We start from the raw sequence: 27,347 nt of genomic DNA, 5'->3' as shown, positions 1-27,347 counted from the left end.
CTACTTTTCTACACGAATAGGTAGTTTAACATGGTTTCTCCGCCTTGCAGATTCCACTGCGCGGTGATACTCAACATCTGCCATTACTTTATCAGCGAGGTCTTTAGCGAATGTAGAGGATCGCTGTTCTTCGAGGCATCCATCTCTTTCGGAATCATCCACGGCTGATGTGATGGCCTGGCATTCCCAACACAAGCAAGCATGGTACTCCAATCCAAAACGGGTACGATAAATAGTCTGCGTCTCATCACTGCCGACATCCAGCTGATATCTCCCAATCTTGTCATCGTGGTTGATGAAACGACCACACCGCGCCTTCATAGAAGTCTCGTACGCTGCAGGCGAAAGCTGACTTGTGTGCCAAACAAGGTCGATATCTAGCGTGGGCACCAGCATCTTGCCTGGATAGAGTCTAAAAAGCTCGAGATAGTTCTCGTAGCGCTCGACTGCTCTTTGGAGGGTTCCTTGCAAGGCTGGACTTCGAATCCAGAGATGTGCGTTCATCTTCTTGACAAAGGCGCGCTGACGCTCGACATTGTTCATGAGATCGATGACAATGTCAGGGCGAAATTCATCGTCGACGTCTAGGTCTCTTTTATTGCCTTCCTTTATAATGTAATGAAGCAAATTGCCTGAGAATACAGACTCTCCTTTTGGGACTTGCCAGGTGTCTGAGTCGTATTTCCAAGTATCGCGGATGGGACCGTGAGACCAGATGGACTTGTGCTGTAGGACTGTTAGTAATTCAGTCTGTGCATAAGATAGTTTTGATAACTTACAATCAGAGTCCATGGGAAGTTCACCCTTGGGAGGTACTCTAAGGAATTTGTTTGACAGTACTCTAGAAAGTCACTGGGGTTGAGTAAGAAGGCATGCCAGACCATGAGTACATCTATAGAACGAGTCAGTTTGCGACAGAGGGGGTCGAGAGGGTATACGAACCAACGGGAGGTAAATACAAAAATTCTGCCATTGATACTCGGTCATTACCGTCATCTATCCAACGATTGTTCTCTCCAGAGGCAAGTGAAGCATTATAGTCTTTGGCCCAAACCATAAATCTTCGCACTGCTTCACCAAGGTAAAACGTCCACTTCTTGTCCTGGCTGTTTTCCCATTGCAGATCTCGCAATGTAGTCTCTTGGTTCACCCACTTATTTAGGCCTTTGACGAACTTGCGGCGGTAAACCTTTTTAGTAGGACCACCCAAGTCGAAGGCTTGATCGAGGGCTTTGGAATCCAAGACCTTGATGCGCAGTGCGTGAAAGACTTCGAGCAATTCTAGATGAACTGCGCATTGGGATGGAGTGGGTAGATTATCCTGATGCAAGTTGTTCAGGTGATCGAAAGTGCTTGGACTGGGAATTGTAGGGTTTTCATCGATTGTCGCCGCTGAAGAATAGTATGCGGAATCTACCTTTCTTTTGAATTCACGACTTGTTCGGTGAAGAGCGCCCAGATTGTATCCGATCAGATGGGACATGTTAGTGTAAGTAGTGGGTGTACGAGGTTGAATGATAGATGAGTGGCCAAGTGAGGACAACGCAATCTCGTTCTATTGAGGTAGCGCTGAATAAACATGTGAGAAGATTACAGAAGCTGATGCCTTCGGCGCTGTATAAGGAGTTTTATCATTAAGAACGACGAATAATTCAGAATCAGGTGAGGTAAAGCAATAGGCTGTGTGATGAAGTTGATGTTGTATTTCGGCCAAGATGCTGGTACTTAGACGGCTAACATATTTGTATGAAAACACATGTACTTTTTACCCACAGCTACACACTCCAAAAGTCCCATCTCGCCCTGGCAAAGAGGGAATTATCTACAGGCAACAACAAACCCATGTCTTTACGGATACTACGCCTAAGTCTGCCTTGAACGCGGAAATGACTTCTATCAATGCGGAATTTAAGGCTGGTCATTTGAACTTCAGCTGCCAATCTTGCCGTTTTGGGGCACGAGAGACTTTAGCCGGGCGAGCTGAACACACTAAACAGGGTCCTGCTGGGGCGGAGTATCAGGCGATGGCACTGTAGTTGGGCACTTTATGTGAGTGAGGCCTTTGGCGATGGCCTCGGCATAAGAACAACTAGAGTAGCAATGGATGCCTGGTTTATGAGATGAATTTGAAACACTCAGTCTGTGAGTAAGAGTCGTTTCCCATCTCTTCATCATCAAACTCGAGTCATCTCATCTTAGCACCGATCAACTCAATTGCAATGTCGCGACTAAGGAGCAAAGTCTTGCCCATTCTCGCAGTATCTTCTCTACCTTCATCACACATCACATCTTCACCTGATATACCATGGACACGAGTCGGCTCTGGAAAAGATCATCTTCTCTCAGAGCTTGAGCGTTTGTACTGGGATGGTGTCAAAGTTGAACTCGAAAATATTGTCCGCACTCTCAAAGTCTGGCAGCAGCCAGAACACGCCCAAGTTGATATCCAAGATGAGAATGATAGTCACATCCATGGCTTCGATACCTTTCTCGACCAAGTTTCTCAAGAAGCTCGAGCACATGCCATTCGATATGGTCAGTATCAAATTTATCATCATTGTATATTTACTGACATACGCAAAGGGGAAATGAGAGAAAAGCAAATCAATAGAAATCTGTGGTTCTCCAGCGGCGGATCCCTTATTAGCTCCGAATCTGTTAGAGATGTTCTCACAGATAACGTGGCAGACCGCATAGCACAACAAGTCAGTGATGGTATCAAAAGAGATGTGAGACGGGAGATTAAAGGTACGTCCTTCAGTTCATTTGAACTATATGATACTGATAATGACTGTCTAGCTGTCACAAAACCCAATGGGATAGAGAAACGAGCATGGATGCTACTTCAAGCTGCTGGTATACATCTCTTCTTCATCTTTCATACAGCACAGCTAACAATTTTAAACAGGGCTTCTTGATATAGAGAAATTAATCGAACATCGCCCACATCTTGAAAGACTTGGGTTTTCGAAGAGGCCAGCCATTCCTCAACGTAAGTCTCAACTCACGCAGTACACGATACCCGCTCCCTGCTAACATCGATGCAGTTGCACTCTCAAGTGTCGAGAGCGATGGAACGCCCAACTTTGAGCCACTTCGTTGTATGCGAAAGCAATGCAACAAGGTTGTCAGAGGGAGTATGTTTATCCATGACAAGCCTGACTCTGACCCCGGCATTATATGCGAAGAATGCTATCAAACCCATCACTACGGCAGAGAAGAATACGTCAAGGCCTACAAACACTGTATGCTCACTGAAACCATCACTGCTGAGATGAGCAGAAAGATCTGCAGCTGTCTCGGACTGCGTCAAGATGACGCCGAGGGTGAACCTGAGAGTCTATTTCCTATCAACGACCCAAATCAACATAAGAATGCTGGCATTGGGGGAGGAGAAACATGCAAGCTGCTCCAACTTGGCAACACTATTGCTCTTGCAAAGTATCATGGACTTCTGGATAGTGTAGGAGCCAAGCCGCGAACTATACGAGACACTGAAAAGGCTGCGATAAAGGCACAAGGTTATGGAAAAAAAGACATCGTCGTCATCTGGCCTCGACATTCTGCGGAAAAGACAAAACCAGGTGATAGTGATTTTGAGGAAGAGGAAGAACTAAGACAAAAACCTGAAGCTCAAGGTAGCAGTCGGCGTCTTAAAGCTTTCAAGACTATACAGCAGTTAGGTTCGCATGGGAGTGGTGTCAGCGTGGCCGAAGAAGCCGCTGCAGATAAAGATATTCCACTGTTCTTCAGAGGATATACGGAAAATCATCCTTATGGGAATGTTCATATGGCTCTTAGAGTTGGTCCTATCGTCATCGAGAATGGAGTTTCACAGTAAGTAATGACCCAGCATGGCCGTCCTTATGAGAACAATAACTCACATGCTATTCACAGTACCAAAGGTGGGGCTCTCGTCTCGTTGAGAGATATGCCCGTGTTCCAAGAGCGCTTTCATCTTCAGACATCGCCTGAGCGAGAATTGGCGATCGGTAGTGGTTCCGATCGTCTTCTTTGGCAGCGCAAGAGACATTCTAAAGGCCGTAAGAGATACAAAGCTGTCATGAAACAAGTTGTCGGCGTGCCTTTCAGTGGAATTGATACTCTTCCTCATGATCAGGAGCTCTCGGTCGTTCACGACCTTTTGGTTGCTTGCGAGCAACCATTCGACGACCCCAGTTTATCTACATACGACCAGATCAAACTCCTAAACTCTGCACTTGAGCCAACCTTGAAGAAACTCAAGACTCTTCTTGGCTCTAGGCTGAAAGTCTATCTCGGCAGTATTTCTAAGCGTCTAGTAGATGAGAGCGTCAGGTTGGCATGGAGTGCGACAAGCAACAACTGCCAAACATTCTGCACTTCTCTCATCGACAAGAGCATCTTTGGGCCTCTTGTCAATGGAGAAGTTCCTGAGTCGTCTGAAGATACGCTTCCTCTCTATACCATGAGCTTTGTGTGTCCAGACGAGGGCTACAAAAAGTCGCGAGGTGTACGAACCAAGTTCGATGTCCCATTCGGACTCACTGAGGAATACCTTCTCCGCTTTCATTTTGGACGTTATGACGAGGACGATATCATCGATACTTGCCAAGAGTACTGGTATGACTGGGGTGCTTTTGGCAGTACGCTGTACAAGTATCAGGACTTGTATCCATGGGACTGCACAGAGGCATATGGGAGATACCCAACCAAGTGTGGCGACTGTAACCTTGCCAAGCACATATGGGCATTCCCATTCGATTCTTGGTCTATGTCCTCTCATCATTTATCACGAGATCGTTACATGTATGCACCAGCACTGACCGATAAGACCTTGACTGCCGTTGGCCAGGATGCTACACCAAGTTCGTGGATGCGCAATAGACTGACTGTTTTGTCAGCAATGTCTACTCTTCACCGAGCTGCCACAGCCATGGCGCACTCGCTCAAGTTCCAAAAGGCCACTGCATGGCTTCACAAGAACTCTTCACGCACTCTACTCGGCCCATCTCTGTCAAGAGTCAAGCTTGGTGGGATACACCGTGCTCAACCATGCAGTCACTATTTCGAAGCGGGTGTCTACGGCCATTACTTCATCGCTCCGTGGGCATCACTTACACGACGTCAGCAAGTCAAAGCCTACGAACTACAGCGCAACGGCCGCGCTAACCTGCCCGACATACCAAGTGCATCAAGAAAGCGCCGTTTTGCTCGTCACGCAGAAGTTTCGGAGACCTACTATCTGGACTTTCATGGCCAGACCACTATCCTCCCAATCGACGACACAACCCGCAATGATCCATCCTGTCACCACCACGTATGGATGCATAAAGTAGACGGCTGCCAAAGCGACTCCCACTTCGCTCCCACCTCGGAAACGCCTAATCATACATGTGCAAGCGGGTGTGGGAGTTCAACGCGCGACGCGGCCGAGTGTGCCAGTGGAGAGACCATCAGGGCCGCAGAGATGGCCACTGCTGCTGCTGAGGCAAGCGCTTCGCGTTCAAGTTGCGGAGGGGGTGGTTCCAGTTGCGGAGGAGGTTCAAGTTGTGGTGGAGGTTCGAGTTGTGGTGGAGGAGGGGGTGGATGTGGAAGTTCAGGTTAAGCCATGTGGTGCAATGCTATGTAACTTTTATTTCGCTGGTATGACTGCCATGTATCCTTTGTCAGGCATTATGTAGCGTTATTTATCTGTCGTGGTGGTGACTTTAAGTCAAAGTCTTGCTTTTTCGTGCTTCTAAGCCATGCAAGGCATGTCACTCGGCATTGTTTAATCGCTATCTACACATGCAGTGCCCTTCGTCTGTACTAAACTCCAACGGCCATTTTAGCACTCTTTGTGAGTTAGTTGCCCACTTTCCTTTCCGGGTCTCCCACCGGCTACGTCCTCCCATAGAACCGAGTGCTAGATCTCTTCCGCTATGTGGGTTTCCCGACTTTTACAACGCATATTGTACTCACTAGCTGTGAAAACTTCAAAACTCTTCCTCCATTGTGTAAACTTCCATCGAAAGTGGACGATTACACGATTCATGGTTCAGCGGGAGATCCGCTTGTCAGTCACTCTACAGACTTACAAGCCCACAAGCCGTAGCACTGACTCTGATGTCTCTTGTGTTCTTCGCCACTATTTAGGACTTCTGTTGTCCCACCACGGCCCGAGTTGTATCTTACCACTACTGCTAGGGCTTGACACATAGTATGGCATGTTAGATCCGCGGCACAATGGGTATAATTAGTGCTCTGTCAGTCGGTCACTTGGGCTTTAGATGCTGATTTTGAGCGATTTACAAAGTTTTTCTTGAAATCTCTGTGTTGATTCTCTTTTGCTAGAGCCACTACACATGGAAAGTGTATTATATTGTGGTAATACATGAAGCTACTGCAATACGACACAACGGTATTTCAACAAACTTGATTGAGATGGCTTATTTTGTGAGAAAACACAGCAACCAACAGAAATCACAAGCTTCCCATGATGCAGACACTTTAAGGGCCATCCACGTACCTTGTTACCCTCGATTTCGACTTTTCATCTCCACCTCAAAGTACAAGCAACACTTGTGAGTCAACAAGATCCACGACAGACGGTGACGAAAACAGTAAAGTCACACAAGACATGTGACGAGTTAAAAATGACTGCTCATTGAAAGCCAACAACACAGTCTTGTCAAGTCTGTAGGGTAGGGCAGGGCTCTCTGGTAATCTCCACCTTATTACGCCACGTTACTGTGGATGTGCTGTGCCTTGATGCTGTGATCTGCCAGGCACAAACTACAGACTAGTCAGGGCATATAAATCTCTGATTGGCTTCTGGTTCAGGTACCTGACAACCGTTGAGAGGCAAAACCAGTCCAGTGCAGCCAAGGCCAAACTTTATGCCTCATAAACTACCACCACAGTTGAGTCATTGGTGGCAATTCAATTCAAAGCTTGCAGTACAAACAACGGGTTCTTGCGGCCCGCTACCGAGGAATAAAAGTAAAGAGCCTTTTGACAAGTTTGTACAACACTCTTTTTCAACCACCTCTGTGATACCTGAGCTATTCTCGTGAACAACCAGCTTAAACTTATTAGTGTCTTAACTTGCTTTTCCCCAGTACAACCGCTGCCGCGGAACTTTCGGGAGAGAAACAAATTCCCACACAGTTTGCGTGGACGGAAGACTAGCCCCTTTCTTGAAACAAGCCCAACCTGCATTAGTCCACAACTCGTGGGAAGCTGGGGACCTATTGTGAAAAGGCTGGTTGTCATGTCTCCATCAAGAGAACGCACCAAGAACTGGAAAAGAAAAGAAAACTATGCGAGGGAGTGAAGAGATTTCAGGTACGACGATGATCGTTTGCTGGAAGTAGGAGGCTTTTAGTGTAACTCCACAAGTACTAAGTTTATTTCATCCAAGACTGTGTGTGTATTCCCGAGACTTGAAATCCTTTCAAGCAAACCGATCCAGATGGATTTGAGATGCGAAGCTTGGCAGACCGGGCTGATCCAAGCAGTTTTCGAGGCAGTCCCGTGGATGGAGACTGGGGATAGCTGGGGGATCAACTTGACAATTAATCTATCTATGCCACCGAGGGACATTCCAGTTTAAACAGACATCACAGTAATCACAGCAATATGGACATGAGAAATGAAGAGGAATATATATCATAAAATATATAATTTAGAAGATGTAAAGATCCCAAAGACAGTATCCAAAATTGCTATGGATAACAGTTAAATTCCGCGCACCGTAAACACCAGGTATAGATAGAATAAGCCCAATTCTATAAAATCAAGTTTACGCAAAGACAAGCCTAGCTTAGGCCTTGCCCTTGTAGTCGATGTCGACGGTGAGGCGGACCTCCTTGTCGTTGATGTTCAGACCGATACCATCCTCAGCCTCCATACCGCCAAGGTAGGCGTTGGTACCAGTACCACCGGGGTTGATGGTGGAGCAGGTGTTGTGACCACAGACTCGGAGACCGGGGATGTCGAGCTGCTCCTTAGCGGAGACAAGGCAAGAAGCATCGGCACCGGACCAGCCACCGTTGCGCTCACTGCCGAAGTCAAACTCGAGCCAGGTACCGGCAACGAGACCGTTGATAGTGGTGGGGACCTCCTTGGAGGAGCAGGCGCAACCACCCTGTGAGTCCTCGTCGAAGGCAACGACCTGGGAGCTCTTGGCACCGACAGTGAAGTGCATGGGGATGTTCTTGGCGAAGAAACCGTCGATCTTGCCGAGAGGACCGATCTTGTTCCAGCAAGCACACTCCTTGTCCTCGTCGTGGTCGTTCTTGAAGGTGGTGGTGTAGGTGTACTTGTCGGCGACGGCGGAGTCGACGGTCATCATGTTGCAACCGTAGTCGCCGGGAACACCGGTGTTACCGGTAGCAGCAATGTCCTCAAGAGTGGCACGCTTGGCCTTCTTGCCAGCACAGAAAGGCTTGAAACCGGAGCCGGAGCTGTGCTTCTTGCCCTTGTTGAGCTTGGGAACATCGGGGGTCCAGGGACCGGCAGCGGCGGACTTGGGGACGGCCTCCTCGGGCTGAGAGGGAACGGAGACAGGAGCCTCAGGAACAGCGGTAGCGGGGGCGGCAGCAGCAGTGACAACGTGAGTCTCGTAGACAGTGACGGGGTTGTTGGCGACGATGAAGTCGCGCTTGGCGTGAGCACGCTGATGAGCGTGGCCACTGGGGTGAGCAGAGGCACCGATGGCGGCGGCCAGGAGAACGGCGGAAGAGGAGAACTTCATCTTGAATGTTTTTCGAAAAAGACGTTACTTTTGGGGTATTTTCGGAATTCTTTGGTTTGCCTTTAAAAGGACTGTGTTGCAAGTTGGCTTAAGAGAATGTTGTTAACGCGTAGCGTTGTTGAAGGAGTGACTAAAAGGCAAAGGCCGTGATCCAAAGATTGAAGAGTGAGGGATAGAAGGAGAGACAAACGAGGGAGGAAGTCGAGATTATAAGGTGAGCAAGGGGTGTGCGTGTGTGTGTCTTGATTCCCCTTTGACCACCATTGGGTGGTGTGTGCCTGGACGCCATGTCTCTCTCATCTCGTTCATCCGTCCACAATTCTCAGATTGGCACGCCCCTGTATGTACTCGTCTTTCCCCAAGGATGTTGAACAAATCCTTGCTTCAGTTCCCACATCACTTTTCCCTTTGCTCCGCCAGACCAGAAGGTGCACTGTTGGCGGTGGAGCTGGGATCACCAGGAAAGCAACGCTTGCACACCGACGCCAACGCCAATGCAGAAACGACGCTAATCCGACTTGCGATGCGATGGCCCACCACCTGGAGAGTCCAAAATCAAGCTCTGCTTCCGACAGGTTCCAGGGGTGAGTTCTCTCATCCCTGTCAGGTACAAAGCTCACTTGATTGGCCAATTCTGGCCTGCATCAATTCTCATGCCGAAATAGTCAATTCCCTTCTTACTGTACTGTGACCCCCTGGCGGGTTAGATCGCCGGCCGCGTCAGCAGGCTCTGTTCTTCCAGGTTATTACTGCAAAGAAAGGTAAACAGTAAAAAACAGGGCCACTGGTTCCAGCGGTCGGTTAGACCAGAAAAGGGCTGGATAATAATGGAACAAAATGGCGATCGTTGATCATCTTGTCTAGATTTTGGGTTGTTATTGAATGTTGACGACACTCTGTTCCTGCACGACGAAATTGTTCATCTCCAAAAAAGATGTACGGAAAATCGGCAGAATACATACATAGTAGATAGTGGCAGCTTCTGAAGATGGACAGGGACAGGACAGGCTTGGGACAAGATCCATGCTGGAATAGGGCCTCGAAAAGCAGAATGCGGCCGATATTCCCTATTCCCTTCTCCCCGGATAATACCCTTTTATGCTGACCTGCATTTGACCTGCATTTGCTTGCTTCAACGTATCTTGCTCACTGCGTTTTGGAGCCCGAGTGGCGAATGGCTGGATAGTTGTATGTCGTGGCATGCCATGATCAATGCGGTGAATCGATGCTTGAATACGTGGACCCATAGCGCGCGACGTGGGAAACTCACCTGATGAGTACCTGAATGCTGTGTGCTATACTATAAATCGCTGCCACAATGTTTACGACGGACAGCATGTATACGTATGCGCGAGTATCCGTATGTGCTGTAGGTATCCTGTATCATCAACCGCTATGGCAGCGGAGCGTTTAATCGTACCTAAAAGCTTCTTTGTTCAAGGTCCGATTCGCTAAAGACTAAAGAGGCGGCGCCCTCTTTCTCACCGTTCGACCCGTCGTTGGTGTGTTTCGTAGTTGGTAGCGTTCTCTCCCCAGACGACGCTTCACGCCGTAACCGCCTCCTTTCCAAACAATGCGGTAAACAAAGGAGCTGGCGAGCGTTTAGTGCTGGTCTGACGCGGTCATGTCAAATTAGACACTCTCGCTTCCCGGATTGGAATGAGGCCGGTCACAGACCGTCAACGATGGCATGGTCCCTGGGGGCTGTGGAAATGAGACAATCCAGCCACTCATGTTGTAGGGGAGGCTTCTGTTCTGACTCAAGCGATCCGCTCATGATTAGATGATTCTGGGAGTAGTAGGCGGTGACATCCGGCAGATTAGACACTGGCTGAACCATCATTGAAGTCTCGCTCGACTGAACAAAGGAATGTCTATGTCTATCCGTGAACAAAGAAATCATAAAAAATCCGGGTTCGGTTGATTCTGGTGATGCATCAAAAATTGTAGATTCTTTACTTGCTCTCACGAGTTTTGTTTAACCTCGTAGACATCTTGATAGGAAAGTGAATAAACAAGGACCCCGGCAATAACAATAACCAGGGTCTAGAAGGCCTTGGGTTGCAGTCGTATACACTCGGCTTTAACAGCTGGATCGAGATTACCCATGTCTTCCCAATGTTCTATTGATCCTTCTTTCAGACAATTCAGGAGGCAGCCTCAAGCAATCGAGCCTAGATCGACAGTTAGTCAACAATCGCGGCATATCGCAGCATTTTTCATCTTTACCTACGATTTAGCATGTCTCATCTCGACAAAGACAACATTCGTCATTCGCTCTGGAACCAAGGACAAAGATTGCTTTGAGCCATTATTCAACATCAAGTTGAACATCATGTCACCGAAGTCCCTCCCGTTATTACCTGATCCTTCGTGATACGAATATCACTACGGAGTATGTACTCTGTAGTATTATGATCATGGGTAGTGGTAGTGATGAAGATGTGGAGACTCTCCGCTTCCAAGTTGCTATTTCTGGCTCCATGCAACCCCCAGCCCATATCCGTGTGGATGGTCGTCGAGATAACCTTTCAGGGTCTGTGATGAACGAGATTGAGCAACAGAAGATGGGCGTGTTTCGCGCACATCCAAGAAAGGGGCGAGACGAATAGCAAGGCAAATCGCCTTCCCGTGCCTAACAAAATTTAGAGTAGATCTTCCGATTCTTATTTCGCTTGCCCGATCATGCCAAAGCGGAAATCATTAAATGAGGCTTCAAAATTAGCAGTGAAACATTTTACGGTTGGTCGTGAGGGGGTGTCAAACAACTACATATTGTCTCTCTCCTTAACTGGGTATAGGGTGTCCGTTATTAGAGCTTAGTTGTAACTTACCCTCAAAATCCACGTCTATGGGTGATTGAGCGCTAGCAACAACTGATGACTCTACTCATCTTCTTCGTCCATCCCCCAAGTTGGAAGCGGTCGAGACAAGACATCAGACTAGAAGCGATAATTACTAGGCAAGCCGCGATCCATCACGATGGAGAGCGATTAGGCATCTCATAACTTGATGTTTCAACGCTAGATAGTTACGACAATAACCTATTTTTGCTTTGATCAAGTTCCTAAGTCCAGTAAAAGGTAAGCTGGGGCTCGACTGCATAACCAACCATGCTTCAACAAACAGAACGCAGAACCGCATTAGAAGTAGCTTCTCATGGCGTCTTCGTAGCCAGTACCGCCCTTTAAATCCTGACCAAATTTCGCATGGACGTCGAGAACTTGTTTGATGTGGCGAATGCTTAGAGCCTCTCCCTTGTTAACGGCAAGGTCCTGAGCCGAGCCCACTACGTTCTTGATTTCGCGTCCATTGAGGTCTTGTTTCGAGAGCGCAGTCAGGTCTTCCTCCGTCAATGGCTCCACCTTCAGTTTACCCAGCTTCTGAACGCGGTCCAGGAACATCTTGAAAATGGTTCGCTTTGCTTTGGAGTCGAGGTTATCATATCGTAATGCGATGTGGATCCGAGACTGGAACGCCTCATCAAATGTCTGAAACACTTCCGGATTAGTATTTATACCTTCTCAATAGCTGGAAAGTTTCAGATACGCACCTCTACCCGATTGGTCGTGAGGAAGAGTATTCCTTGGAAGTATTCCAATTGCCGGAGGAAAATGCTCACGAGGGCGTTACGATGGATATCATGCATGTTGCGTTTCTCTAGAAACACATCCGCCTCGTCTAACAGGAGAATTGCGCCCCAGGCGTGGCATATGTCCAAGATCTTCTGCAGCTCTGCCTCGAGAAATCGCGGGTCTGTCCCCAGTTCTCCAGCTGAGGCCATGTACAGCGGGCATTGGAGCAGCTCGCCAATACCCTCAGCAGTAAGTGTCTTGCCTGTTCCAGGAGGCCCGTGTAAAACAGCTGCTTAAGTTTTAGCTTCTGCTCCATTGTGGATTGTTCGTTCAACTTACTAACAAGGCCTTTTCCTTTGCCCTGGATCACATCATCGATGGTGTTGGCTGCATGGTACTTACGAGACTTGACGAGAGCTTTGATCAAGTCCTTGGTGCCATTCTCAAGAACCAGAGAATCCCAAGCCTTTTCGTTCCATTTGATGTCGCTCGCACCAGAGACAGCTAGCTCAAGCCATTGCTTTTCCGAGAAAGCGAATCCAAGCACCACGGGAGAAGCAATAAGGTATTCTTCGTCAGTAAACTCGGGAACATCCTTTTTCTCATCGTCTTTGCCACTACCTTCGCTCTCATCTTCCCCGTCGTCTTTCTTGGAAGGGAGCTTGTCAAGTTCAGCTTCTGGTTCATCTTCGATCTCGCTTCTAGGGAATTTGACCATCCGTACCTCACCGTCAGAGCCCTTGTACACCTTGGTAAACCATTTGACCTTTTCCCCGTCCTCGGAATCAGAGCAGCCACAGCAATTATCTGAATCCGAGTCAGAATCTTCCTCGTCGGAGAGAATATCCGGATCCTTAGGCTTGACGGTTGAGACGCTGTAGTTGGGGTTGATTCTTCGGAAGATAGTTGGATCAATCATGACCCGACTAGGCTGGATATTGAACTTCATCACCTGGCCTTTCTTACGCTTCAGGAAAGCAATGCCCTGATAGCTCTTGTAGTGAACACCACTCAGAGATACAAACTTTTTGCCTCGCTCGATCAAGTCACGGCGAAGCTTTTCCTCCTTCTGGTGATACTGTAGCGGATAACACGAGAGGCTGGTAATCTTTTTGGCCCCCTGAAATTCTTCCATCTCGACCGCCATGTTGCCGTAGCCAAAACGCTTGCCATCGAATTCGAAGTATTTGCCATCCACGTAGTAAAACTCTCCTTTCATGATGCTGCGATGCAGCTGTGCCATCTCGACCTTGAAGACTCGTGGCTCCTGGGTGCTTCCGTAGGTTGTGGTATAGGCCAGTGTGTTTGGCTTCCATAAGGCCCAGAGCAAGTCGAATGTGATGAGACCGCTTTCCAACATTGGGTATAGGCTTTCCTTTGTACGTTCGTAATCGTGATCGAGGTACTTAATAAGTACCTTCAGATGCTTTCTCTTGTCTTTGAGTCGCTCTTGGTTCTTCTTGCGAGCCTTTTTGGTCTCGCCGGCGGGCTTGGCTTTTCGAAGCGCCTTAAGATGATTGCGCATGTCTTCCAAATAACTAAAACGATATTTAGCAGTGATATTATAGAGTGGTTGGATCATGTGGGCCTGAAACTTACAGGAATAGGAGGTTCGGACTGATTTTAGGAACCTCATCCACGAGACTGACGCCCTCGACATTACCGATCACGTCTTGCAAACATTCGCGAAGGAGCTTGCTTTTGATATCGACAATGGTTGCTCTATACTTACCTTCCCAGTCAAAGGTTCGGCGAACGTGAAAGATAAAGTCTTCATACTGTCCATCATTCCCCATATCGGCTGTGTCCTGCAATTTGTAGTTATGGATGTTGCTGTCCCATACTTGGTCGACACGTTTGAAAGCAAGATTCTTGAACTTCTTTTCCTTGCTGGCTTTCTTTTTCTTCTTGGCATCGTCGGAACTTTCGTCGTTAGTAGCGTTGTCCTCCAGACCTGTGCCCGGGAGTCCTGGTGGGAGTGGACGTCCTCGTTGAGGATAGTACAAACCGCGTCCAACAGCTGCCGAAGTTACGGCAGCAGCACTCTGAGATGCCGTAGGGTATGTAGCTTGTTGAAAAGAGTACGGGTTGGCGACAGCACCCTGAGATGTAACGGGGTACGCAGCTTGTTGCAAGGAGTACGGGTTGGCGGCTGCTCCATAGGAAGCATAATTGCTTGAACCCGCCAGTTGGTATTGGAGTTGAGTAAACTGAAGCTGCAGTGCCTTAAACTGACTTTTCAGGTTTTTCTTTGACGTTTTCTTATCGCTCTTAGAGTTTGAATCGTCTGAAGAAGACTCAGAGTCAGATGAAATGGAATCATCATCCGTGTCGGTGTTTGAATCGGAATCAGAAGAAGTGTCAGGCATCTTATCCTTCTTTTTCTTCTTCTGAGTGGGTTTGTTTGCAAGTTTCTCCTTAGTCGAGCTTGGTTTGCTCGTACGTGTCTTTTTCTTGTCCTTGTTCTTGTTCTTCATCCCCATTCGCTTTTTAAGTGATCGGGTGGCGGTCGTAGATGGTTCCTCGCCATCAAAATCCGACGCAGCGCCTCCGCTGGAACTGCTAGAACCGTCCGCATCCGTCTGTTTAGAAGCCGGTTTGATGTTACTGTCCTTGGACTTCTTCTCTCGTCGGTTCTTCTTAGAACTGGAATCGTCCTTGGTGGTCGGCTGTACCGACCCCGAAGAAGCTACAGCGGGGCTTGTCGCATTCGCCTCGTTGGCATTTTTGGCATCTGACTCGTCTTGCAGAGGTTTTTGGTTAGAATCTTGGCCGCTCTGGCGGTCCGATGGAATTTCCGAGTCCTTAGACTCCATCTTGAGTAGAGAGATATCGTGCTCAAACTGAGAGAGAGAGAAAATGCTTGATAGTTCTGATGGGAATGCCGTTAAAATGGCGTATCAAAAGTGTAGTCCTGTGATAAGGGGGGTAATGGATGGAGAGAAAGAAAGTAAACGATCGGATTTGTAGATGAGAGAAAGAGAGTTCATTAATGGGCAATTGAGCTGTATATCAGGCAACAAAGGGCTCCATTGGCAGGTGGTAACTGTACCCAGGCAACAGGCCAGTGAATCACTGCCGCACTTGGTTCCCCGTCCCAACAGCTGCAGGTTGAGGAGGAGAGGAAGGTAGGAGGTAGGCAGGCACCGGCCGCATCACAGACACAAAGAATAAGGACATTTTCCCTTGGACTGATATCTAATTGGAGAAGTGCGGTTTAGTAATAGGTAATCATTCCACTGCATCAGGAATATGCTAGGCAGGCTGCAGATAATAATGAACATGGATAAGCCTACAGGCAGCCAGCCAAGAGCAATGCCAACCTCAATACTACACACAAATTCCTACGCTTCTGTGTAACAACTGATGTTGTTCTGTTACGTGAGGGTTGAAAGTTCGTGCGAAACCGAAGGACGAGGTATACAGTCGTTGGATGTTTGAGGTTATTCCAGTTTACACCGAGCAAGTCACAGGCTAACCCAAGCACGCTAAAGAGTTAGTGGATCTGAGGCCTTGACGCTAAAATATCCACAACCAACTGACAGTTGGCGATCCTCAGTCCGTCAGCCTCAACTTCTGCAAATGACATGGTACCACTGCAGATGAAGGGGACCAGAACAACCAAACACCAAGTGCAAAAAGGATTGCAGCCCACATCTATTCTGTTCCTAACCCGTGTCGCCTATGTAAGCCAAAATTCACTACACCAATCCTCACTCAATAACCAATGGCCTTTCTCACACACTGCGCCTCAGGCAAACACGAGTCCAACACATCTGAACCAGCTGTCGACCGCCTCACCATTCTACTGAAATGGCCAATGAGTAATACTCTATCCGCGTAATCAACCAGAGATTGGTTGTTAGTCTCTGACTGGGCAGCAAAGCCAACTTCAGCTACATTCTGCATGTAGTACAAGGGATTACACCGGAGTTGCCAGGCAAGGCAGTTTCCTGTGATCCTGACACCCAAAACACAATGTTAGTCTGACAGCCTTGTTAGTCGAAGCTGCCCACGATACCAATTGAGTGCTACATTGACGGTAAATTAGGCTTCATTGATCTACCCCGCTCGTATCGGTGCAATGCCGAGATCATGAATACGATAAATGACAGTATGAAGCCGCCAAGATTGACATTCTACTGCAAGAACCCATATGCAGTGCTTGTGTTTGTCTTGGTAAACAGTTGCCTTTATCGTTATAATCCATCATAAACAAGCGCCATGCATATGCTGTATCGTTACCAATCCGTTGATGCGTTGGCGATGTGCAGATAACAGTCACAACATGAAGCAGCCGACAAACACCAATCCGCTTTTGCGTGCCTCGTGTCACTTCATCGCGCAGCCAGGACGATAATTTTAGGATGGCTGCAAAGCCTCCTGTCATCTGATGGCTGGGTACCCGGTAGCTACCTAGGTAATGGCATGAGGTTATTGATGTGTTTTTATGTGAAAAAGAAAGGACATTATTTTCTCCGGGGGCATTCCGAGCACATTGCTATTGTTGGTTAGAAAATCTGCCAATCCACAGTCTATGGTCAAGTATAAGAGACGAAATTAGTAGGTTGGTTTATGCTGCTTAGACTATGATACTTAGACTACTTATTTTTGTACTCTAAGACTTGGGAGGCCAACTTTACTACTGGTCAAGAAGTGATTATGATCCATGCGAGGTTAAAGACAAAGTGCAAACAGACCAAAGCAATGCAGTTATCAGCGGGAATTATCATCGGGGATCGGATGTTTACTTTCAGCTTTGGCCAAGCTTTTTGTCAAGGAACCAAGAAAAAACCTGGTCAACCCCTCCTAGCTTGCAGCAGTTAAAACGCTACGTTTTGAGATTGGCAAATTGTACTGTACTGAGACTGTATATTCTTGCGACATTGAAATTGTTCTGAATCATGTCTTGATATCGGGGTTGAGAAGGTTAGAATAAGCCTACAAGACCAATTCAAGCCAAACTTCACCATCAAAGGACAATCAGGAACGGTCTCTACTGATCATCTTTCAACGACATACCTACCTACCTACCTCCTAGAATAGTGATTAGCGCGCCCCACGATGCTGCAAGCACGTAAACAAGCTCCCGGGCGATGGACCAAAAGCACAGACCAAACCGGTAGACCAATTGCTGGCCTGCTCGACGTCATCACTGTCGCAAAAGTAGTAGAGAGGTAGCTAAGGCTCCTTCTATCACTAAGGCATGCTGGTAGTCTGGCAGTCTGGATCAGGAAAGGAACGAACTTTGAAGGAACTGGGAAGAGTTGGTTTCTTTCTCCTCAATCTCATTCCGACGTCGTTTGTCCAGACAGGCTTGATTTTTGCAACCTGCAATCAGCCGTCAATTGCTGCACAGAGATCTTTCTGAGACAGCATCGCTTCTGGATCCAAATTTAGTTTGATCCGTTGCGACACAGCATTATTGCGGATCGGCCGGTTGCATTGTACGCGACGTCGATTCTCTGCCACCTGGATCCGACTCCTTTCGCATTGCCTTCGTCTCGGTCCTCAGCAAAGCACAGTAACCTTCTATCCTCAACAGAAGTCGAGCTACAAGCTCACAGTGGTCATCATGTCCGGCACCTGGTCACGCTTCAAGAGCCTGTTTGGCAGCCCCAATGGAACCAGTCGCCGTGAATGGCTTCATGAGGAAGAGAGAGCCCGTGAGTTTCCTAACCGGCGGTGAAATTGACTTCCAAGAAGTTGGCATCGATCTGACTTTTGTACAGTTTTGTCTCACCATCGCAACCAGGAAATAACATCTGCCACTTCTCCCGAGGAGGTAATGAAAGTTTGCTTACGACTCCGACATCTAATCCGCGAATGCGTTCCTTGCGAGCTTGAAGAAAGCGCCATTACGCGCTCCCACAGCACGGTCATTACCAACAAGGTTGTTCAAGCGGCTAAAGAGGCCGGTGGGCAGAAGTATCGTGCGTGTGTTGTATGTCAGATATGCCCAATTATCATTCGCTATATGCTAATCTGGTGCTCTTCAAGGTTTACGCTCTGCTGGTTAACATGAAATGGTTTAAACGTGAAGCGATTGTCGAATTGTGGGACGCCGACCTTCATGCTCTTCGCGCTACAGCGTGTACTGTCATTGCTGAGCAGATGTAGGTTTCGCGCAACTTTTTCGTTCCATAAGACTTTAACTAATCCATATCAGCATTGAGGGAGAAGATGACCTCGAGTACCTTCTACATCATGTGCTTCTTCGCCGGTACTCTTTTATGATTGACAAGGTTCCTACGCCTCCAACCAACGTCATTGAGAAGGCCGTGGACTTGCACGCAGTGCGAGTGATTGGTTCTTCTGGCTATCAGAAATGCATCTCATATCTCTGGCGCGGATGGCTGGTTCAAGATGAAGATGATCCCTCTGAATTTGTTGACTACAAGAACAAGGCCAACCCGAGTTTCTTTATCCACATGGATCCTGATCGTATGCGCGCCCCCAGATATCAGAATGCGGCCCAGCTCCTCTTTTCCGTCATCTATCTTGGACTATACACGGCTGCAGTCAACTCTGCAAACCCATCGGGAGTGCTTGATGGTGCTGAGATTGCTCTCTACATCTTCACCTTTGCTTATGTATGCGATGAATGCCTCAAGTTTTACAAGGCTGGCGCCAACATCGTCGGATTTTGGAACGTCTTTAACTTCATCCTCTACACCTTCTTGACTGCCTCTCTGGTCTTGCGAGTTATTGGACAAGTGTACTGGGACAACGACGCAGTATTCAACAAATATAACGAGCTCAGTTATAACCTGCTATCGTTCGTCGCTCCTATGTTCTGGTCACGCCTCTTGCTCTATTTTGACAGCTTCCGGTTCTTCGGCGCTATGCTGGTCGTGCTTAAGGTCATGATGAAGGAGTCGCTGATTTTCTTTGCGCTGCTTATTGTTGTCATTATTGGGTTTCTTCAGGCCTTCATAGGGTTGGACATTGCCGACGATAATATTATGGGAGATACCTATTTCATTATTGAGTCCATGCTCAAGGCCATCATGCAAAGTCCTGAGTTTGATGGGTTCGAGAACTTTGGACACCCCTTTGGTCTGATTCTCTACTACTGCTTTACTTTCGTTGTCATGGTAAGTCGACAGTCAAGGACTCTGCACAACCAGGGCTAAAAACATCGTCTAGATCATTCTACTTAACATTCTTATTGCGCTTTACAACTCTGCCTACGAGGGTATCTATGAAAACGCCGACGACGAATATCTGGCGCTTTTTGCACAGAAGACAATGCAATTTGTCCGAGCTCCCGATGAGAATGTATATATCGCTCCACTCAACCTTGTTGAGATAGTTGTTTCTGGTCTGCTGGAATGGTGGATGCCTAAGCCCACTTACGAGTTTATCAACGACTGCGTTATGGCCACTCTATACTCTCCCCTTCTCTTTGTGGCCGCTTGGTTCGAGAAACGGGATGCGCGCAAGATTCGAAGTAACCGATCACGAGGCGAAGAAGACGATGACCTGATTCATGAGTGGGAACAATTCAATGGGGATCTGGACATGGAGGCTGAAGGCTGGACCAAGACCTGCGAAACCGCCAAGCCAAATGTGGAAGATGAGCCTGCTGTGATCGAAGTTCGTAAACTGCGAGCAGAAATGGAAGAACTCAAGTCGATGCTATCGCAACTCAACAACATTGCTAAAAGAAGCGACGACACTACCGTCAAGGGCTCAAATGTTGGAAAGGTACCAGAGGCTGGGGATGATGAGGAACAGGATACATCAGAGGCTACAGAGACTGCCGATGTACCAGATACATCAGACACCCCAGAAGCGGAAGCGACATCTGGCGACAACAAACCAGGCAAAAAAGGCAAGAAGAAAAACAAGAAGAAGGGTGGCTCTAGCAATTAGGGATCAGGGTCGCGCAGTGGTTGATTTGGCTTGCAGTATGTTTTGGGTAGTGGTGTTAGCTTGAACAGACTCGGTTGATGGTTGGTTTTTGACCATCTTGTTGACCCGAGTTGACGAAGTGCATATCTATATAGTTCTGTGGTAATTGTGTATCGTTACGCTTAAGTTGAATCAGTAAACAGGATCATTTATTCAACTAAGATTGCTGAGCCTGGCTTTCGAGCGGTGTTATTGTGAATTTATTCAGTAAATGTTTTTGATGGCTGTCTAGGAACTACCCCACTCGCTTTGTTATATATGCCACAGGGACCGGAGTAGAGGGCTCGGCAACCTAAGAGAAGTAATTGAGTGTTCAGTGTATGATATTCTGGACGAGGTATTGAGATTTTAGACAAATTATGACTAGAGACCTGTATTGAAAGCTGACTGGTATAGAATTGCGAACTCCTTTCCCCTTGCCCCAAAATTCTTTAAGCCAGGTACTCTTCATTCAGTGACCTTTTCGTTCGCAGGAGGAAAAATCTTTCTGTACCAAAGGAGTCAGTCAGTGCGTGGTGCAAGTGCTAAGGGGCCGGGGCTGATACGTACGGAATTATCTTGTTGTAGGCGTCTACATCACGATCCACAAATGTGACAAATACCACTCGAGATAGCTTGTTTCCATCCTCAGTCTCAAGAAACTCCCTCACAGTCTGGCATGCGATTTGGGCTGCAGGGCCGTTTGGGAACCCGTAGATTCCTGTGCTGATGGCGCTGAACGCAACAGTCTCGACGCCACGCTCTACGGCCAATTTGAGGCACTCGCGATAGCACATGGCAAGCTTCTCATTAGGATCTTTTACACTGTTGTAGATTGGACCGGCTGTATGGATGACATGCTTGGCAGGAAGGTTGTATCCCTTGGTGATGACAGCCTCGCCCGTCTCGATGGGGCCAAGTGGTCCAGACTCCTTGACCAGTTCGGGCCCGGCAGCGCTGTGAATAGCACCGTCTACACCGCTACCGCCGCGGAGGGCCGTGTTGGCAGCGTTGACGATGGCGTCAAGACGGAGCTTGGTGATGTCTCCTCGAATCAGACCGATACGTGTGTTGATACGGTCAACAGGAGGGAAGGAGGTCTTGCCATTTGGACTAACCGCGGAGAGGACGGAGTCTGGGTCGCGGTAGAGTTGAGTGAGACTGGGAATGTCGTTGACGCTTCTGATGGTCATTGTGACGAATCTTCTTGTGAACATGAAAGTAGAAGAAGAGCTGTGGTGGGGTATGATGGCGAGCAGCTTGGGAGAACGGGCTGTCAGTTGGTTAGCACTGATTAAAGGAGAAAAATAAGGGAAGAGAGATGGTTGCAGATTATTTTCCTCCTTCTCTTCTTTGCTTACCACTTATTGGGAGTATGCTCTTGTTTGTTGCTTGCCTGTTTGGCTTTGTCTGCTGAGCTATGATGCAATGGCCCGAGCGAGTATGAAGTGGAAGTAGGTAGGTAGTTTGCTTTTATTTTTTTGAGGGAGGTAGAACAAAGAATCGGTGGTGCCAAGGTTATATTTATAGACGAGTTTTGGTTGTGAAGTGACTCAATTTTTCACTTTTCTTTGTTCAAGGTTGAATGGAATAACTGAATGAATGAATGCCCAGCCATGATGGAGGATGAGATAAACTGAAGCTACAGCCCTGTAGGTGGGTCAGCAGAGCTCGACCTGTTTAAGCTCGGACGGAGGGGTAGCAAGCCTCGAAATGCAGCCTTTCACGAGGTGACCCTTCGATGCAAGATGGAAAGTATTCACTGAGAGATACAATTCTATCAAATATGTTATCAAGGAAGCAGAAGAGCTTACGCAACACTATTTGAAACCAGAATGTGCATCGTTGACTACCTAGAAATATGAAACCAATCGATCTGTAGGAAATTCAAAACCCAAAAACCAAGCGCATACAGAAACTCTCCGGAACAGTCATCAAAGACTCCAAATCAAGCACCAGATAGTCCTGACAAAATCTTCCTCCAACCCAACGATCCTCCCTTCCGCTTCATGTAATCAGTTGCTTGCTTTTGTTCAACCTTTGGACTCCGTCTCTTGGCCACCGAAACCCCAACTCTCCTCGCCTTGATGTCAACAGCTGACCAGCTCGACTTACGCTTCAAGCCCGGGCGTGTCTCTCCCTTCTTGGACGTGAGGAACTCGTCACTTCCAGCGCTAGCCTTGTCACTATCGTTGTCTGAGGACCAACTCAGAGTGGTATCGCTACCATCTCTCGTGAATGACTCCTCATCTTCCGAGGTCTCAGCATCACTACTGCTGTAGTCGGACTCTGGTACTGCAGCCGCTCGACCCGCATGACCACCCATTTCAGCATCTCCCATTTCGACATCAGAGTCAGACTCCTCATTCAATCGCTTATCCATGTCTCCAAGAACACCAGCTCCAAGGGGAGTTTCACTTGGTAGCATGCTTTCTCGAGGCAAGTGACTGGCAAATGTTGAGGGGTCCCTCCTGGGAAGGGAGAATCCAGCCGTGTTTTGAAGATCAGCCGTGACTGTCGCGCGGATGGCATAGGGATGGGGCATGATTCCATGCGCGGTTGGAGAGGCACCATTTAACGGTTGGTTCGCCCAGGCTGCCAGATCGATTGCAGAGTTCGCCTCCCAAGCAGGAGGTTGGTTAGGCTGCTGTATAGGGAACGCGCCAGTTTTGTAAGCTGAAAATGGACCGTCGCTACCATTGAAAGTCTTGAATTCAGATAAGGGATTTGGTTGGGTATGCATCCCCATTTGCTGAAACTTGGGTTCGATGCTAGGTGGGCGATAAGCCTGAGCCGCAGCATCTTCTTGCAGAGTCCCAAAACCAGTATCCCTTTGCCGCTGTTCAGTGATACGATTGATGTTGGCCTCTTGAGCTTCTTTCTTCTCCTGGTTGATTCGACTAACCAGGTTCTTTACTACAGTGGTATCGAATACGCCTGTAGACGGTCCCTTGATCTGTTGATCCCGAGCGGTTTGCCCGCGATCGTCATCCAGAGTCCCAGACAGCCGCTGAGCAATGTTCAACTCGTCCAGGTCCGTTCCTGGAAGGGGAACTTTGTGTCTCCCAAGTGAAAAAGTCAACCCGAAACGTCTTTTGAATTCCGCGAGGTCAACCAGATCCTTTCCTGTCATTTTCATCATTTCCTTCTTGGCGAGGAAATAATATCTTTGATGTGGCAGACGACGTGACTTTCGTATCATAGGCATTGTCCACATAAGGTCACGCCAGTCGTAACTATCAGTGTCAAAAGAATGTAGCGTGGCCAAGTCTTCGATTCTTCGGGCAAGGATTGATATTCGTTGACCCCAGTCCCCCCCATCGAGGGCCTTCATACCCTCGTGTCCTAGTTGCATAGACACAACAATGTCGTCCAATAGGTCTTTCAGTTCGTCGATGTGCATTTGCCAACTTTGCAAATCGTATGGGCGATTTGCGGCCCATGAATTCCAGAGATGGCTTCCACCTTGGTGCCACTCGCAGAGTAGGCTTTCTTGTTGTCCGAGTTCTCTTTCAATGGCTTTCGTGAATTCAATGAGCTTTGGAACTAGACGCATTTCGAAGTCCTCGATGTGTCCTGACTGCAGCAATCGCCGCCAACGTTCTTCGCTATCTTGAAAGGGTGCCGAATTTTGGTAGAGATGGTTAGAATCCCAGTCGGGTACGGATCCTAGTGCCTCTCTCTTCGAGTCCCAGGCCATATAGAGTAACTCGAGGCGACTGGAGTCATGTTGGGGCAGATGCACTTGAAAAAAGTATGCCAAGTACTCACAGGTGATCATGTGAACCTCCCTGCCTGTGTTGATCCAAGGAGTTGCATAATCCCACCTATTTATCGCAAACCGGAGTCGAGTCGACATTAAGTCATACTGAGCCGTTTCGTATATAATGTTGTGAAGATAATTCCACAGCACATAGTAATTTCTGCCAATCAAGTCGCTTCTGAACTTCTTGAGCCATTCCTTATCTTGGGCGCTGATTGCACGATGTTCGGTGATGGCAAACCCTTCATAATCTTTGTCCGCAGGATAGAAATTGAACTTGTGAGGCTTCTTCGACGGTTCTCTCAGGGCAGCCGGGCCATATTTGTTGATTGCAACGTCCCAGAAACTCCGAGAAAAGAACTTTTTGACATCCTCGAACCGTACAAGATGGTTGAGTTGGACTAATTGACTGCGTGGCTGCTCGAGGTACGGCATCCCATTGACATACCCTTCACTGGGTAATATTGCGGACATGAGCCCACCTGATGCTTGAAGGAGTGGCGAACTGTAATCTTGTGTAGCACCAAAGACGAAAGGCCAATATCCACATGATAGAATCTGCCATGTCACTTGTCAGTTGCCCCGTGTCGCATGATAAAGTTGAGTTGATCTCAACAGGTACTCACATTTTCTTCATAAGCATGCCCGACCTCGGTAAAGTTGTTATCCTCAAAGTAAGGCTCTTGAAATCGATCATCGTGTTTGTAGTCTTTAAGCTCCGAACTGAGTGATTGGCAGTTCATGATTAGTGCAGTGTCAGTGATACCAAAGGAACCAGGGTTATCTAGCCACATGAAGGCTGAAGAACCAAATGCATGCTGTTTTGAAATGTCAGTGATTAAATTTCCTTTACCGAAAGCGTAGTAGTACTTGGGGTATCTTACCATCATCTCATGGGCTATGGTGGTTGCAAGTATGACGTTGGCCATCACCTTTTCGCTCTTTGTGTACTTGTCCACTAGCAATGGCCAAACCAGCTCAGAGTCAATTCTGATGGTGATTCTGCTATGCTCATTGGGGAATTTGGGTGCGGTTTGCATTCCCATGATCAAGGCTCTTCCTGGCTTTGGACACATATTGAATCCACTCGACAATCTGATCTCCAAGGTTCGGCGTAGGGCTTCCAAAGATAATTCCAGAACATCAACGCCGCTGTCTTTAACGTTCTGTGCGTAATAGACTTTCATCACATCCCGGGCATGGCGGTTGCGCATGAATTTCAGTTTGGCCACTCTGTCTTGACCTGGCTGGTCAGCAAATAGATGATCTTCAATCCAAAACCGATTCGTGATATCTTGCAAACCCTCAACGAATCCTTCGCTGTTTAGGAGTAAGCGCGTAGCGAGCTGAAGAGCTGGTTGTAAGGCATTCCACACACGGTCGTTGTTCTTGGGTCACAGTTTATCAGCACATCGCACATCTGTGTCTCAAGCCTACGTACCCGGGGATCCCACTCCTCACGTTGACCGTCAAGTGTATACATGTAGCGAGGATTTTCTGCTGATTCTCCAAGTGTACGACAATCTACCCAAAAATCTCGGGCAAATAGCCTGCAATCTTAGGTCAGTGAAAGCACCATAAAATATAGAAGAAACTTACTCATGTAGAGGTCCTGATAGCTCGTTCAACTCCGTGTCGCACATGGTGAGATACCCTTCGGCTAGAATCTGTTTTTGTTGGAAAAGTTCAATGATAGCATATTTGTCTGCAGTACTTACCTCGTCCATGGTCAAGCTTCCAAAAAGAATGTTCTGCCAGTTTTCGTCTATGATAAGATCTTCGTACTGCTGCATATACTGCTGATCCGTTGCACTCAGATTCTGCAGATCCGGTCTCGTATCAGCCATGTAGTCGTCTACATGTTTCCCAGCGTCTCTGGCCAATTTATCAAAGCGATCGAACAATTGTTTTCCTGTCTTGATATCCGTGTCGGCAGGAAAGAGCTTTCGACTATCAGCTCGCGTAGGTGACGTTCTAGAACGACCATCTGTCCGACCAGGAAAGATACTGAAACGCTGGGCGTAGATGGTAGGGTTCCTGAAAGCATCTTGAGGTAGCAGGGCAGGTCGCAGTCGATCAAAGATAGGGTCATGGATTTCGAAAAACGCCCCATCTTTGCTAGTTTTCTCTCGTCCAAGACCCTCGTCTTGCCAATCTGGGTCTGTCCAGACGGGACGGTACTGAACGTACGCGTAGCTTCCTTGAATTGGCTCTTTGCGTGGCGGAGGATAGCGTGAAGGTGGGTTTAGAGGAACACCAGGATTGTTCCCAGGTACGCTTCTAGGGATGGAAGCCATGGCGGAACAGTTATTCGCCTGTATTAGCTTAAAAGAAGGAGAGGGCGCTTCATATCACCATTTGTCACTTGGGATGCTGGGTAATAGTTATAGCGGTGCTCAACGAGCCTCGTCACGGGCTTTCAGAGGACAAAGGTCAAACACATACTGTATTCATGTGATCAACAAAGAATGTCAAGGGCGTTGGACGGCTTTCAACATCTCGACCAGAGCGCCCAAGAATAAGCAACAAAGGCATGCAAACCACCATCCCTGTGAGACCCCCCTATCCTAATTTAGGTTCTATCTAATCCAGCGATGATGATGTACATGAACAAAGGCTCATACGAAGCTCGCTCTTTGTTGCGCGCGACTATCATGAGTAGGCTCAGTGACAGCAATTACATACGTTGCAGACGTAGAGAACTGGACTCGAATGACATTCATCGCAAAGAGAGCAAGGGGCAACTCATACTTTCTTTTGACAAACAACAACGATACGTATCTTCAGGTACTTATTGGCAACGACTAATTATGAACAAGAGTTGTCAAGGCAACTTGACACAAAAAGGTATTGGTTCAGGGAGGGCACTTCAGTCAAGATTGTCTCGACTAGAGCCCACGGGTGATCCGAGGCCATAATGAGAGCATCTGGCTGAAATCACACGGGAATATTAGAATCAAGATAGCCTATCACGGATTTGCGAAAAGTCCGTGCAGGCCTCTTTGCTTCTCGTGTATGTCTCTCAGGTACGTATTCCAGACGTGTCTATTACAACTGTCGGTGAGCTGGGGCATAAATCCGGGGGTGCTGGGGCCCCGCGATAAGGTGATACCTCTGGGGTTGAAGTTGAAACACCCTGTGCAAGCACTGCCAACACATGAAGTCGTCTTTTCCGGTAATACCCCAATCTGTGTATGGCATTTCGGTGTTCATCTCCTTGGGTTTTCATACAGCAGCCACTGTGCTTGGGTCCCCATTTCTTTGTACGGTATCAAGTATCGATTGGTGAATAAAATGAGCCACTAGACTAGAATAGAAGTGCCGTGACAACGTGGCGGAGAGAAAGGCTAGGAAAAGTAGCATCTTGTTTGTTTGTAAAGCCGGTCCCACCACC

General features: G+C 47.8%; 7 protein-coding genes across 7 annotated transcripts; 2 read left to right on the top strand and 5 right to left on the bottom strand.

The window, feature by feature from the left end:
• FSST1_007463 (uncharacterized protein) lies at nucleotides 1-1,483 on the bottom strand (the record flags this gene model as incomplete). The annotated part of the gene is made up of 3 exons (XM_083224250.1): nucleotides 1-726; nucleotides 780-892; nucleotides 943-1,483. 3 exons carry the CDS (start codon nucleotides 1,481-1,483, stop codon nucleotides 1-3), a joined length of 1,380 nt encoding a protein of 459 aa, XP_083083424.1.
• A 736-nt stretch (nucleotides 1,484-2,219) lies between these two features.
• On the top strand, nucleotides 2,220-5,587 carry FSST1_007462 (uncharacterized protein; the record flags this gene model as incomplete). The annotated part of the gene is made up of 6 exons (XM_083224248.1): nucleotides 2,220-2,535; nucleotides 2,584-2,748; nucleotides 2,800-2,856; nucleotides 2,909-2,992; nucleotides 3,048-3,837; nucleotides 3,898-5,587. The coding sequence occupies 6 exons, from the start codon at nucleotides 2,220-2,222 to the stop codon at nucleotides 5,585-5,587; spliced, it is 3,102 nt and encodes a 1,033-aa protein (XP_083083423.1).
• Nucleotides 5,588-7,786: 2,199 nt separating this feature from the next.
• FSST1_007461 (uncharacterized protein) lies at nucleotides 7,787-8,719 on the bottom strand (the record flags this gene model as incomplete). Its single annotated transcript, XM_083224247.1, has 1 exon — nucleotides 7,787-8,719. The coding sequence occupies one exon, from the start codon at nucleotides 8,717-8,719 to the stop codon at nucleotides 7,787-7,789; it is 933 nt and encodes a 310-aa protein (XP_083083422.1).
• A 3,143-nt stretch (nucleotides 8,720-11,862) lies between these two features.
• On the bottom strand, nucleotides 11,863-15,110 carry FSST1_007460 (ATP-binding protein; the record flags this gene model as incomplete). Its single annotated transcript, XM_083224246.1, has 4 exons — nucleotides 11,863-12,210; nucleotides 12,273-12,583; nucleotides 12,634-13,832; nucleotides 13,894-15,110. The coding sequence occupies 4 exons, from the start codon at nucleotides 15,108-15,110 to the stop codon at nucleotides 11,863-11,865; spliced, it is 3,075 nt and encodes a 1,024-aa protein (XP_083083421.1).
• A 2,759-nt stretch (nucleotides 15,111-17,869) lies between these two features.
• Nucleotides 17,870-20,172, top strand: FSST1_007459 (uncharacterized protein; the record flags this gene model as incomplete). The annotated part of the gene is made up of 5 exons (XM_083224245.1): nucleotides 17,870-17,960; nucleotides 18,027-18,238; nucleotides 18,295-18,410; nucleotides 18,464-19,391; nucleotides 19,444-20,172. 5 exons carry the CDS (start codon nucleotides 17,870-17,872, stop codon nucleotides 20,170-20,172), a joined length of 2,076 nt encoding a protein of 691 aa, XP_083083420.1.
• Nucleotides 20,173-20,658: 486 nt separating this feature from the next.
• Nucleotides 20,659-21,383, bottom strand: FSST1_007458 (macro domain-containing protein; the record flags this gene model as incomplete). Its single annotated transcript, XM_083224244.1, has 2 exons — nucleotides 20,659-20,698; nucleotides 20,761-21,383. 2 exons carry the CDS (start codon nucleotides 21,381-21,383, stop codon nucleotides 20,659-20,661), a joined length of 663 nt encoding a protein of 220 aa, XP_083083419.1.
• A 755-nt stretch (nucleotides 21,384-22,138) lies between these two features.
• FSST1_007457 (uncharacterized protein) lies at nucleotides 22,139-26,250 on the bottom strand (the record flags this gene model as incomplete). Its single annotated transcript, XM_083224243.1, has 5 exons — nucleotides 22,139-24,511; nucleotides 24,580-24,771; nucleotides 24,838-25,341; nucleotides 25,395-25,503; nucleotides 25,553-26,250. 5 exons carry the CDS (start codon nucleotides 26,248-26,250, stop codon nucleotides 22,139-22,141), a joined length of 3,876 nt encoding a protein of 1,291 aa, XP_083083418.1.
• Between the last annotated feature and the right edge of the window lie 1,097 nt (nucleotides 26,251-27,347).

This window comes from Fusarium sambucinum, chromosome II (assembly GCF_050947815.1).
Source record: "Fusarium sambucinum isolate potato_lamoka chromosome II, whole genome shotgun sequence".
Classification (NCBI taxonomy): domain Eukaryota; kingdom Fungi; phylum Ascomycota; class Sordariomycetes; order Hypocreales; family Nectriaceae; genus Fusarium; species Fusarium sambucinum.
The sequence above is the reverse complement of the archived record's forward strand: the minus strand, read 5'-3'. Positions and strand labels throughout refer to the sequence as shown.